At 52.2% G+C, this 13,330-nt stretch overlaps 5 protein-coding genes across 5 annotated transcripts; 1 reads left to right on the top strand and 4 right to left on the bottom strand.

The window, feature by feature from the left end:
- Positions 1-54: 54 nt before the first annotated feature.
- AYO20_01306 (hypothetical protein) lies at positions 55-2,218 on the bottom strand (the record flags this gene model as incomplete). Its single annotated transcript, XM_022639612.1, has 7 exons — positions 55-229; positions 317-853; positions 925-1,022; positions 1,073-1,209; positions 1,272-1,525; positions 1,574-1,852; positions 1,929-2,218. 7 exons carry the CDS (start codon positions 2,216-2,218, stop codon positions 55-57), a joined length of 1,770 nt encoding a protein of 589 aa, XP_022504448.1.
- A 472-nt stretch (positions 2,219-2,690) lies between these two features.
- AYO20_01305 (hypothetical protein) lies at positions 2,691-3,923 on the bottom strand (the record flags this gene model as incomplete). Its single annotated transcript, XM_022639611.1, has 4 exons — positions 2,691-2,866; positions 2,942-3,310; positions 3,377-3,472; positions 3,530-3,923. 4 exons carry the CDS (start codon positions 3,921-3,923, stop codon positions 2,691-2,693), a joined length of 1,035 nt encoding a protein of 344 aa, XP_022504447.1.
- A 406-nt stretch (positions 3,924-4,329) lies between these two features.
- On the bottom strand, positions 4,330-6,313 carry AYO20_01304 (hypothetical protein; the record flags this gene model as incomplete). The annotated part of the gene is made up of 5 exons (XM_022639610.1): positions 4,330-4,670; positions 4,744-5,073; positions 5,128-5,504; positions 5,558-5,864; positions 5,920-6,313. 5 exons carry the CDS (start codon positions 6,311-6,313, stop codon positions 4,330-4,332), a joined length of 1,749 nt encoding a protein of 582 aa, XP_022504446.1.
- Positions 6,314-8,060: 1,747 nt separating this feature from the next.
- Positions 8,061-10,618, top strand: AYO20_01303 (hypothetical protein; the record flags this gene model as incomplete). The annotated part of the gene is made up of 4 exons (XM_022639609.1): positions 8,061-8,114; positions 8,819-9,095; positions 9,148-10,067; positions 10,124-10,618. 4 exons carry the CDS (start codon positions 8,061-8,063, stop codon positions 10,616-10,618), a joined length of 1,746 nt encoding a protein of 581 aa, XP_022504445.1.
- A 326-nt stretch (positions 10,619-10,944) lies between these two features.
- Positions 10,945-12,943, bottom strand: AYO20_01302 (hypothetical protein; the record flags this gene model as incomplete). The annotated part of the gene is made up of 3 exons (XM_022639608.1): positions 10,945-11,963; positions 12,032-12,575; positions 12,647-12,943. 3 exons carry the CDS (start codon positions 12,941-12,943, stop codon positions 10,945-10,947), a joined length of 1,860 nt encoding a protein of 619 aa, XP_022504444.1.
- Between the last annotated feature and the right edge of the window lie 387 nt (positions 12,944-13,330).

Here is a 13,330-nt window from a genome sequence, read left to right as displayed (position 1 = left end):
ACAGAGTAAGCCTTTCCCTTTGGACTTGTATCCAATCGCAAAAGCAAGATCTCTCTAAACGTCGTAGTCTCTCTGCTCATCTATACCGTCCACAAGTCCAAGGTAGAAGGTTAGATCCCGTCCGTCCAGGTCTCGCATCGAGAAGCCGTTGCCTAACCAATACCACACATTCCCATGTCTGTATTTTATGTGATAGTCCTCATACCGCGGTGAGCTCAACAGTTCCATACTAGATAAAGAGTCAGCAGCATATCGCATGAAAGTTGGCCACCTCACTTGACATAAGAGAAGAGAAAGATTGGGAGAGATCACTTACTACTGCAGCCTGGTTCCCGGGTGAAGCATTATCCGCCCGTCGATTGTGCCTCCTTTGAACCAACTCCGACACGGTGCGTCGTAGACGGTTCGCTTGTTGAAAAGGTCGGCGTGCTCGGCGTATTGATCAATTATCTCCGTCTTGGGTGTAATGCTCTTGATATCCTCCAGCTGGATCTTGCGGACCATTTGTACAATGTACGATGCAAACAGCTCGATCATGGGCATGGCGCTTCCCTGCCCGAGAGGCCCGTAGGGGCCATAGAACGTGAAGTAGTTGGGCATGCTGGGCGCCCCCACACCAAGGTATCCAATCGGTTTCTTCGCGTACAGATCCTGTAGATTGATACCGTTGGCGACGATTGGGAATCGAGGAACCCAGGAGGTGTCGAAGCCGGTGGCGCAAATAATCACATCCACTTCCTGCTCGACGCCATCCGGGTCGATAAACCCTTTGGGAGTAATTTGGGATAGTCCACCTTCACAGTAGACCTGGACATTCTCTTCAATCAAAGCCTCGAGGTAGCCGTTACCGGGGCTGGATTGCGTCAGTCAAGCCTCGTTAGGTGGTGGGCGTAAACTTGGGCCCATTGGTGGAATGAAACTTACGTAGGCCTCTTGCAGCCAACTGGGAATGTTTTTGGGATCAGTGCTTCTGCCAGCTTCTCATGGCCTTTCAAGCGCCCTGTCATTTCTGTGTGGGCAAACTGATTCGTGTTGGTGAGCAACTTGTGATGTTCTTTTTTCATGGACGTACCTTCATTGCTGCCATCGAATCCGGAGTATTCTTGTGGAACACGTAGAACCCTCGAACCATCTCCACTTCGACAGACTTCCTATACTTGAGGTAGTAGTCGGGGTCATTGCGGAAACGTTTCTTCTGTTCTTCTGAGTCTGTTATAGTGACGAATTAGCACTAGTAGATCAAGCAGAAAGTGCTTGGGCAGGAGACATACATTCGAAATTCGTGCCGTTCTCTCCAGCGTACTTCTGTGCAAACCCAGCCGTCATCCAAGTCGGCGTCCGCACCCAAGTGTACAGTTTCGACACGTCCTTCTGGATATTGGCGACAATCTGGATCCCACTCGAGCCGTTTCCCACAACAGCTACTCTCTTGCCCTTCAGGTCCAGGTCATCTGGCCACGCCGCCGAGTGCGTCAAGATGCCTTTGAACGAGTGTAGGCCTTGGATATCTGGCCACTTCCATTTACTGTGCGTCGCTTAGCCTCCGCCACTGTGGCGTTGTTGAAATGCTTACTTTAAGAATCCCATTGCATTGACGAAGATATCGCACTGCTCATCGATCTCAGCACCGGTTGCGAGATCTCTGATCTTCAAGTTCCATCTTCCCGCCTCCTCATCCCAGTCGGCGCGCTGGACCTCGTGGCTCAACTTGATGTATTTCCAAAGGTCAAACTTGTCGACGACGCCTTTGAAGTAGGCAAAGATCTCCGAAGCCTCGGCGTAGTACTTGGACCATACTTCTGGGTTCCAGGAGAATTGGTAGGTGACACTCGGAATGTCGCACGCACAACCACTGCATTTCATTCATGTCTGTCACGAACAGTACTTCTGAGGCTGCAATGAGATTTTAGAATGTGAAAGCCACTTACGGATACTTGTTCTCCCACCATGTCCCCGCTACGTCGTTGTTCTTCTCATATATGACCAAATCGACATTCTGCAGGCGATCCTGTGCGAACTTTGCCAGGTTGATGCCCGACGCACCAGCCCCTGCGCAGATTATTCTGAGCTTTCGCGCGGTTCCTGAGGCGACTTCGTTGATCGAGTATCCGTTTTCATTGGTCGTTGGCCAGTTGTACAGCGCTGGATAGTTCTCCGGGGACACAGCGATCCCGTTTGCTTTTGGAATTTCCTCTTCTTGCACCAGTTGGACAGCCATGGTTGACGGGTTTCCTGTTAGTGAAAGAGCCAGCAATCTCTCTCTCTCTCTCTCTCTCTTCAAAGGCTGGCCTACACCTACTTACTTACCTGGAGCGAAGACTCACTCTTTCAATAAACGTGACCAATTGCCTCGGACAAGCTACAATACGCGCTAGGAATCTATGCGTGTCTTGCCACAACACACGGGTATGATCCGCTTCCGAGTCAGATTCGTACCAAGCAGTGTGTTTTCGGTTCGGTAATTTATCCGTACGATCCGCCACGCCTGGGACGAAGTGCATGTAATATTCGGTATAGCAGTTCAGATGACTCCCACGCGAGAGAGAGGGCTTTGTGACACAGTTTCAAAACCCCTGGAGTAACGGTTTAACTCACAAGGGTTAGTTTAGCTTTGAACTGCAGAGACGTTGCCTTTGAAGCCTTGATCTTCTCATTGTCTTTCTATATAGCGAACTATAAGATTTTCTTGATCACAGCACAGCAAGCGCATTTGGTGGACTCGCCACGCCCCCTTCGATGTTCAGTGGTGCACTTGTCACAAAGAACGTCCACCTCTTCTGTTTCTTGCATTCGGCGGCCAAAGCTTCCAAATCCCACAGCTCCCCCAATGGTGTTCCCCACAGACCGAGCGCGGTGTCGTGGATACCTGAAGGATTGTCAGTGTCAGCATTTATAGGGTCATAGCATTGAGGTGTGCCGGACGGGCTGGAGTGAGACTTACGGTACGGCATCTCGGCTGGCCAGGCTTCAAAGGCCATGTTGTCCCCGACGAGGGCAGCAAAGTGGTGGTTCCACAGCCATTCGATCGAGGATGCTGTCCCCTCGACTCCGATATAGTTGTGGTTGACCTTGCAGCCTTGCACCCTCTCCTCGTCAGTGGCTTCATTGTACCACTTGATCCAGCCCGTGCGCACAAAGAGGATATCGCCGGGCAGAAATTCACTTCTCTGCCACTTCGCAATCTCGTCTAGATCCTTCTCGCAGATCTTGTGCTTGCTATCCGCCCTGTATTTGATCCCTTTGTGCTCCGCCCATGCGACGTAGTCAAGTAGGATCCCTCGACCCGTCACACCTCCTCGTTTCAGCCATTCTGTGCGTCCAGTGTCAGATTTGGGTTCAGGGCATCGTTGTGACGGACTGTCCTGTCTGTACTCACCTTGAATTCCGTTCCTGGAGTTCGGATTCGGTCCACTGATTTCCTCGTGGGTCAGTCCGTTATAGTATTGCTGAGTCTCCTGAAAAGCCCAGTGTCCTGTCTGCTATTAGTGGAAGGTCCTCCTTGGTGAATCCGATGTAAAGTGGTACTAACGCAACCCATCCCACTGGCTGCTGGTCTGAGTATTGATTGTGATTTCGTCGTCATGTCCCACCAACGCGGGCTTCAAGTCCAGAAACTTGTGTATGATGGGATTCCGATTATGTCCCGGGTTGCGGATGTTCTCGAGTGGCCAGCTAAGGAGTCTTGTCAGCGGACCGCCTATCAAATATACGTCCCAGAGAGGTGAATACTTCAGCGAGACACTCACTCCCGCCTGGATCTCTTCTTTGGCACGGAGAACCTTCTTCGGCGTCAGCAGGTTCAGCGTTCCCAGCTCGTCCTTGACGCCGTCTTTGTCGAATAAGCCCCACGCGCAACCGTGAGGCATCCCCGGGACGGGTGGGATGTCCTTGTACGAGGGCAGGTCTTCGGCTTCCAGAACCATTGTGATGTATTCTTTCCCACAGTGTGTGTGCTCTGTCTGTGTTTGACCATTCCACGAACTAAAGAGTCGAGCCCGGTTTAAATGACTAGTTCCTCAAGTCATGTGTTGCGCGTCATGGGCCAGATGGGCCGTCCCTCCGTGTTTCGGGCCTTGTGCTCCGATTGATAGACTTATTTGTCTGGAAGGGCGGAAGACCCGAGATCCTATACTGTCCCTGTAAGCGTGCGGGATAACAGCCGCTCTACATTGAACGTAGCTTGTACTTCAAACATCGTCCACCGCCTGCTATACGGAAGGCTTGTTATTTCACTCAATGACGACTTTTCAGATATGCTGCCACGTGTGCGTCGAGTCTAGTACTCTAAGACGTCCCTCGGCAGCCTGTATATGAGCCTCTAGTGAAAGTCTACGACTGACGCACTGCCAGTGACTCTTTCAACAGCGTGTCCCCAAGCTCTCTGAGTACGTTCTTCTTGATCTTCCCACTTCCTGTCAATGGATACGAGTCACCGACTTTGGGATCGCCAATCCAGAAGACATGTTTCGGCGCTTTATGCCTCCCGAGTCTCCGCCTTACCCAGCTTCTTACTTCTTCGTCATCTGGTCGTTTGTCACTCGCAGCTTGTAGAAAGGACGCCACGATCTCGCCGTACTTGTCGTCCTTCAATCCCACCACGCTGGCGTTCATGATCAACGGGTGTTCCATGAGGATCTCTTCGATTTCGAGAGGGAAAATATTCTCCCCGCCTGGTGGTCACCAATAAGTTTGTTGCCCGGGTTATGAGGAAAGATCACGTAGAGGAAAAGGGCTGGAACGTACCGCGAATGATGATGTCTTTGATCCGACCCGTGATTTTGCAGTATCCGTCTTCGTCGAACACGGCTTCGTCGCCAGTATGCATCCACAAGGTCCCGTGCTCGTCCCGTATCATGACCTCCTTCGTCTTCTCCGGGTTCTTCCAGTAGCCCTTTTGCAGCAGATAGCCGGAGATACAGAGTTCTCCTTTGCAGCCGATGGGCACAATGTTTCCCTGCCCGTCAATGATCTTTGCCGATGTATGTGGTAGGATCGTGCCCACGGTGGCTAATCTTCGTTCGAGCGTGTCGTTCCAGGATGTCATGAAGCTGGCAGGAGACGTTTCCGTCATGCCTGAAGCTAGTCAGTCGTCGTATCGGTGGGACAAGTAGCGACGGTAAGGCTTACCATAGGTGTTCGTCAGGTACTTGAGGCTCATTTTCTTTCCCAGATCTTCCATCATCTGTCTCGGTGTTGCTGAACCTGCAGCAATGCCCGTCCTCAGCCTTGAGAAGTCGTGTTGGGGTCCAATCAGCTGCATCTCCGCAGCCCACATGGCGGGTACGCCGTGAATAGCTGTACATTGCTCCTCCAGGACGGCACTCAAGACGGATTCGGCGTCAAAGCTGTCACTGGGAAACACGATAGTGCTCCCGTGGGTGATCGTAGCCAACAGTCCCAAGACGAGCCCAAAGCAGTGAAACAATGGTGGAGGGCAGCAAAGAATGTCCTTCTCGGAAAGCGCCATTCGATCCCCAATGAAGCGCGCGTTGTTGATGATATTGCTGGAAACACACGTGGTTAGAGTACATGACTCTAAAAGTAGACTGGAACTTACAAATGTGTTAGCATGGCTGCCTTCGGGTTGCCTGTAGTCCCACTGGTGAATTGGAGGTTACAGACGTCGTGAGGAGATACAGCCAGCTCTGTCGTCTGTAGGGCCGTGTCGCTTACTTCATGACCTCTGGAAATAATGTCACGTAACGTCGGAAGAAATTTGTACTTGGTTGTCTGATCGTCTCTCAACAGAAGCAATTTCTGTAAGCCAGGTATGCTTGTGGCCCCGTTCGAATCCAGGAGGGTCTCGATTGTGCTATCATAGCTTCGTGTGCCGATTCTGGCTGTAATGAATAGCACCTTGCACTCTAAACCGGCCCATTAGCACATATGTTCCTGCAGGGGGAAAAGCAATACACATACCACTGGCAGCGATTGCCCGCTTCAGCTCTTCTGGTGTATATGTCACATTGAGCACCACGAGAATCGCGCCTATTCGTCCACACGCGAAGAACAGCTCCACATACTCGGCGCAGTTTCCTGCAAACACTCCCACGCAGTCTCCATGTCGGATTCCAAGAGAAAGCAGGCCTCGCGCAATCTCTTGGCTCCGCGCGCGAAGAGACGAGAAGGAGTGGCGAACGTTTTGAGCCCGAGACACCAAAGAGGTTCTGGAGGCAAGTCTCTGCGCCTGCAAGTCCAGCAATGTCCCGAGATGGAGGCTTAGTAGCTCTGGCTCCTTTGGGCCATGAAGAATCGATAGCCGCGTCTTCTGGTCGAGGTGGCGGAGAGTCTGATGTAGACGCTCAATGGCCATAATGGCAGTGAGCTACTGATGCTCCGGAGCAGAGAGGTGTAGCTGGGCTCCTACAGTCTCCTGTCGCGACCCAGTGCGTATTTACATGGACGTGTCGGAATCTTCTGTGTCAGAGATCGGTGGACACGGAACCAGCCCGTGACCAGGCTGGGGAGACCGGAGATGCGGTGCAGGAACCCTGACTAACTGCGAAGTGGTCCAAAGGGCTTGATCTAGGTCTCCTACAAGTATTCACATTGTCACAAAAGTGGCAGTCGCCCCATCGTAGCGTCTTCTGGCCTATCGAAGCCACCATGGGAGCACAGAATATTCCCTGATTAGCCACACATCTGTTCAGACTCACGTCCTCAGTGACCATCGTTCAGACTCTGTCCATTATTTTGGTCTATATACTGTCATTTTTCTCTTAGCAGCCATACTTGTTGCACATCTTGGGCTCAGAACGGCTACTTATCAGAAAAGATAGTGCTCAATGATGACTTTTTTTTTCACTCTAGGTGTCTCTTTTGCATACAAGAAACTGAGGCTCAAACCCAGATCACAGTATCGAAATGATTGAATTTCAAGCCTTTTCGGTGTCGTAACCCTGTCCTCAATACGGAACCCGATCTTTGAGCGATGCAGTTCAGTGTATCACACGTTCGAGCTCCGGTTAGCACGATCAAAATGAGCCTGCCACGGGATGAAGCTTCCAGTACCCGAATTGGAAAGTGGAGGCCACAACTCGACTCCTCATTGGTTTGTTTCGTTGATGCTGTTGTGCATACAAGTAGACACAAACACCTGCCACCAGCTACAAGAAGGAGTACGGTCCTGCTCCGTGGCAGGGCAGTTGAGCATCTCGACCATCATGTCTGAGGCTGGCCGGATCCACGTCACTGAGCTGGGTTCATTCCCTCGAGCCAGAGAGACACGCCAGGCTTGACTGCCCAGTCGGGTCGGCAATATGTACCCGAGATTTGTGGACACGGATCCCCACCGCATCTTCCGCCCTGGAACCTGGCCACTTTGCCTGACGCCGGCCAACGCCGAGAGGACGGATCTTTGGTCTCGCGCTCGGTATTTTGTGAAGCATGGTGGGAAAAGGTTGAATCGGCCGGACAGGGTCAACCTCTCCATCTTCCTTGATCTCGGAGTGCTACAGCTTGAAAGACCTTGATCGAATGGTAAGCCTACGAGTATATAGTATTGAGGTTTGGCAATTTACACCAGCCTTTCACTCCACGAGATTTACATTCAAGTCGCAGGGATAACTATGCATGTATTGAGTCCCTAGTGACTTTCTTCCAGGCACGCTCATAGTAGACTGGTTGACTAGCTACGCTTTTCACTCGATTATGCCCGACCCATTGCTCAACTCTGGAAGGGATTTCCTTGGCTATCACTGTGGCAAATATTAGGCCACGCGACGTTCTTGTTCCTTGTAGTTCCAGAGTCTTTGACGCTTGCCCCGCCCACCACAAATGACTTTTCGCACCATCGGGGTTGACTTTTCTTAGGCGCAAAAGTAGGCTCGGAGAGACCCTCCTCACACCGAAGAAGAAATGGTTGGCGGCTCCGGGGCAACATGTGGGGGATTTGAAAGCGTGGCATCCCATCTCACACCTACGCTCGCTTGCTACCGTAGGCATAGCCATCGCACCACTTTGACAATCCGGAGCATGTTCTCTCCTCTTAAAAATCTAACCCTTCAATTTGAGCCACGATTACAACGCAAGCTGTCATAGGGAACCTTTTCAGTGACAGAATGGCAGAGGAGGCCAGGGAGGCTGAGATTGAACACCCGCGCGGAATCAAAAGAGTAAGACAGGCATGTGCGAACTGCAGGTAGGCATGAAATCACCTCCCGCCCACGGAGTGAGGTTTTTTTTCCCTTCTTCTCCTCTCTCTAAGTGACCGAACCAGGCGCAAGAAAGTCCGGTGCTCGGGTGAAAGACCCTCATGCTCTTTCTGCGCACGACTTGGGCAGGACTGTCACTATCTACGCGAGAGTACGCTGGATGGAAGGGATCCGATGTCCCACGGAGGCGGATCCTCCAGCCGATTAGAAGTATGAGAATGCTCCGCACGAAGGTCTCTGCCATCAAGACAGTATTGACTGATTCATCGAGGAACAGGAAGATCTTATCGCTCGAGTCGCGTCTCTGGAAACGAAGCTGGCTCAGCTGAGTCAATTGAATGCGTATGTGCTTCTTCTGTTTTGCTCTTTTTCTCCCGGGCGAAGCTGATTTTTCAGACTTATCCCTGCTTTGACCAGCGCGTCAGGGCAATCGAAATTGCTTGACGGAAGCTCGGTGGCAGCATTAAACGATACAGCGACTTGGAGTGACAGATCGTTACATTCACCCTCTGTGGGCAGCACTAGCCCTCAGTCCGTTCAGCGGCGGTATGATGGCGTCTTTGATCCCCGTTCATGTATAAGTAAACTGATTCGTCTGCGAAAGCTCCTTCCAAGAGTTGCCACCAATATCTGTCCTCGAAAACGCTTGCAATACCTTCTTCCAGTACTGCCACAATCAACCATACACATTTTTCCACGAAGGACACTTCCGAGAACGATTGCAACAAGGAACGTGGCCTAACTACTTACTCTTTGCATTCTTAGCATCTGCTCTGCGTTACTCAACAGACCCATGGTTTGAGGGGAAGCATAGTGATGCCCTAGAAGAATATGCGGCGGCTTCGTGGAGGCTGATTGTCGGTTGCGGCTGTGCTGTCGAAGAGGGCGCTGACACGGCGGTCGTGCAAGCCATCTCACTTCTAGCCGTCATCGATTCTGCCGGTAAGGTTGTGTCGAATCCCCGAAGTTAGTTCAATTACTAAGAATTTGATAGCTGGGAGAAGACGGGCGGCATGGGTCAAGATCGGTTTGGCGGTTCGAATCAGTCAAGACCTCCACCTGATGATGGACCCAGCTACCAGTCTGCCGGAGACGGAACGAGAGGAGCGCCGACGATTGTTTTGGTCGATTTACCTTCTGGACCGATTTGTTTCGTGCTCAAAACAGCGGCCTCCGGCCATCCTAGACTCGGACTGTCAAGTACAACTCCCTTGTGACGAGCTCGATTTCCGTCAAGGCATCGCGCAGAAGACCGAGACGCTCACAAATCTGGGCACGGGGGCTAGCAGTGGTCATCCGGCGTATAGACCAGGACAGTTTGCACTCCTTGTGCTCATGGCTTGCGTCCTGAGTCGATGTGCGAGGTACATGCTTGACAACCGCGATTTTGCAGAGGAGCGAGCTCCGTTCAATCCACAATCGGACTATGTGACCATATCGTCGATTCTTCTCTACTACGAATCATTCATCGATTCTGGCAGGGCGGTGGAAGAGATCGTCCGACTCGGTATGCTCAAACAAGACGGCGTGGTTGACCAGCAGATGGTCGGACATATGATCCTGGCACGGGTCCTATTTCACCTGTGCCACTGCTTACTGAATCATCCATTTCTCCTCCGGCAGCGGGTGAATGCGACACAAGAAAGGACGCCGACAACTTGGTTGGCGAGGTCGCTGGAGGTGGGACTCGAGCATGCCGGGCGCTTGACGAGAGTCTTTCGGGACGCAAAGGACACGGGCTGTACCGTGGCAACCTCATTCTACGGATATTGCCTGCTTGTGGCGGGCACGATTCACGCTCTATACACGCACTCGCAGGATCCGGAGCTGCAGCAAGAATCCATGGGCTATTTGATCTCCGACATTGCCTATCTGGACGATATTGCACGATACTGGACGAACACGAAACTGATCGTAAGTCCCTCTTTATCCTGCCTTTTATGCGCTCCCACTCACACAAACCTATCCAGGCATCCGGACTCAGAACGTTCTGGGGCCACAGCGCCAGGTTCAGCAGCCTTCTGGACCCCCAACCTTCGCCGTCGACGTTCAGTGTCCTAGATCTCGAGATCCTGTGGACGTCGGTCGACTACGGAATCATGTCCGACCCCGACAAGTCCCTGTCGCAGAGCGTCTGCGCCTCGGACGCGTCGCCGCTCGGATGGGGCATGTCGCCGTGGAAAGACGACAACGACCTCGTCGACCACATCTCGGACGCCGACGACAACCCGTTCCTGCACAGTTTGGCCATCGTGAACACCCCGCTTCCCCACGCCACTGGGACCCGGACGCCCGGACAACATCGCATGTCGCTCAGCAGTATCCAGCCGTTTCTGCAGCTCAACTCGGTCTTTGGGACACCCAATTTTGGATTGGACTCCCCCAAAGTAAGTCAACCTGCGATAAATATTGAAACCGACACCGCATTGGCCTTTGGGCCGACGCGGGCACGGTCTTTATCGTGAGAGTGGTCGGGGAGGTTGGTGGCACCGGACTTATCCACTTTGCTGGGGTTGAAGATCTGGATGCCGGTGTATCTGTATTTCGCATGGGGAGTGATCCATTCAACAGAACATTTTGTGATGGGAGTTTACATCTCTAAGGAATGGGTTTCTGTAATGGAAACTTGTCTCTATTAGCCAGACAGGACCATTTGCTTCACCCTGTCCGAGGATAGCTGCTACAGTATCGTCTCTACAAATTCACGGTTGAGGACAACAGCAATAATCCCAAAGGGTTAATATGGTTCGCAATTGCTTTTGAATGGACAAGTAACTTCTCGCGAGGAATTTTAATGCGAGAAGATCTCCCTGACCTTGAGCTTCCGTGCCGCAATCCTCTTTTCCTCGTCCTCGCTCAACACAAACGAGTAGAATTTCTTCTCCAGCCCCTCGCTCGTGATGTAGGGACTCAGGTCCCCATCTTCCCTCATTTGATTCTTGGTGAAGCCCAGGCCCATGAATGCCCACATGTTCTGCTTGTTTTGGTACTTGATCTCATAGTCTTCGAAGCGCGGAGAGCTCGTCATCTCGCAATAGTGCAGGGAGCTGCCGGGCCAGACCGAGTTGACCCTCCCGGTCTCGTTGTTCTTGTACCAACTGCGACAGGTGGTCTCGGCCCAGCATGTCCCTGAGATCCACGCCTGTGCATGCTCGTTGAAGGCATCGGTGACATCCTGCCTCGGGGTGAGGGAGTGGAGATGGTCCCTCTGCATCTTCTGGATGACCTGCACGATGTACTGTCCCACGGACTGGAGAGGTCCCATGACTGATCCGTTCGACACGGGAAACGTCGGGCCCTGGAACACAAAGTAGTTGGGCATGTCAGGCACAGCCAGGCCGAGATAGCCCTCTGGAATGGTCTTCCATTTCTCCTGGAGCGAGACGCCGTTGCGGCCGATAACGGGGTACTTGGGCTTGTAGCTGACATCAAATCCAGTGGCGCAGACTATGGTATCGACCTCGACTTCCGTGCCGTTGGCCCCAATCACGCTGGTTGGTGTGACCTTTGTAACGGCGCAGCGATGCAACGTCACGTTGGGCTCTTGGATTGCCTTCATGTAGGGATTGCCGGGCGTAAGACGTCGACAGCCCGGTGAGAAGCTTGGGATCAGCTGTTCGTAGATGTCGTCCCGATGGATGTGTTCCCGCATCCGTTTCGTGAAGTAGTCTCGGACGATTTTGGCCTCTGCGCTCGATGTCATCATGGCTTTGAGGCCCATGGCAGTGTTGAGCTTGCCCTCGATGGTCTTTGCTTGATTGATGAGCGCGGCGTTGTCGTGTTTGAATCTCTCTCTTTCGTCGGCCGTATCTGTCAATGGGGTCAGCACGCGATTCAACCTCGAGGTATTTGATCTTCAATGAAAAGGGGTGACTGACAATCGAAATTGTCCCCCGAGTGATCAGCAATCTCAGCAAACCACACGGGTGTCCTGACGAAGACGTGCATAGACTTCACATGTGGCTGTAGTGTTGGCACCACCTGTATACTCGTAGCGCCAGATCCGATCACCGCTACTCGGTCTTGCTTCCACTGGGATGCACCATACTCATCAGGCCATCTGGCGGTATGCAGTAACCTGCCCTTGAAGTCCTTCAGGCCTTGGACTTCCTCGGGCAACTTCCACGAGTTCAGTAGGCCATTGGCCGAGACCAATATGTCACAGGTCTCTTCAATCGTTTCGTCTGTGTCGTAGTCGTGAATCGTCACATGCCATTTACCCTCATCTTCGTTCCACTTTGCCGCCCGGATAGCATGGTTGAACTTCATGTACTGGCGCAGCCCAAAGCACTCGACTACCCGGGTCAGGTATCGAAAGATGTCATCTGAAGCACTCAGGTATTTTGGCCAATCGGCGTTGAGCGCAAACGCATATGTGTATGCATGGGATGGTACATCGCAGGCACAGCCAGGGTACCGGTTCTGGAAAGCCCAGTGGTTAGCAACACGGTTGATGTATTCCTGAGTGATAGTCAACGAATCTTCTTGGTTACCTCAAGCCAAGTTCCTCCTATATCACCATTTTTCTCGTACACGACATGCTCAACATTCTCGCAATGCTTTTGTAACAGATATGCCATGAGGATGCCGCTGACTCCGGCACCAATGGTAAGCACCTTAACCTTTCGGTCCCCCGGATCGTCGAGCACAAAGTCCGGGACCGTGTAGCCATCTTTGGTGTGGCCAAGTCGATACCCATATTTTCCTCCCGGGCCATTCGGGTCAACAACCCCATTCACCGCACCATTGCCGTTGACATCTGCCCCGGCTTTGTCCACATCAAAAACCATGGCTGTGATAAGAAGCGAGAACCGTGTCGATGGTATCGTGTCGTTGCACAAGCGAGGCTTGTCTTCCTTTAACTATAGATCAATGTGGGATATGCATCTGCAGGCGGCAGTGCCAAAAGGCATCTTAGTCAGGAAGAGCCGGTCCATCGGAGTCAGAACGGGAGGGCCCTCGAATGATATGGACAAGGTTTTTGTCCAATGCGGGAAATTATACATTTTCTGACATGAACATGTCGTCAAAGCCTTTGCGAGAGTTCAAGAAAAAGACAAGTCGGGCACTCCTGACGCTAGGTTTGGGGTCCATGTAAGTTCAATTTGTGGCACGTCTTGATACGCTATGAAATCACCATGACGGGGAAGAAGTCAATGTCCGAGCCTGGTCTATTC

Source organism: Fonsecaea nubica (genome assembly GCF_001646965.1).
Source record: "Fonsecaea nubica strain CBS 269.64 chromosome Unknown Scaff5, whole genome shotgun sequence".
Lineage (NCBI taxonomy): Eukaryota > Fungi > Ascomycota > Eurotiomycetes > Chaetothyriales > Herpotrichiellaceae > Fonsecaea > Fonsecaea nubica.
Note: the sequence above shows the minus strand (reverse complement) of the source record. Positions and strands in the feature narration are given on the sequence as shown.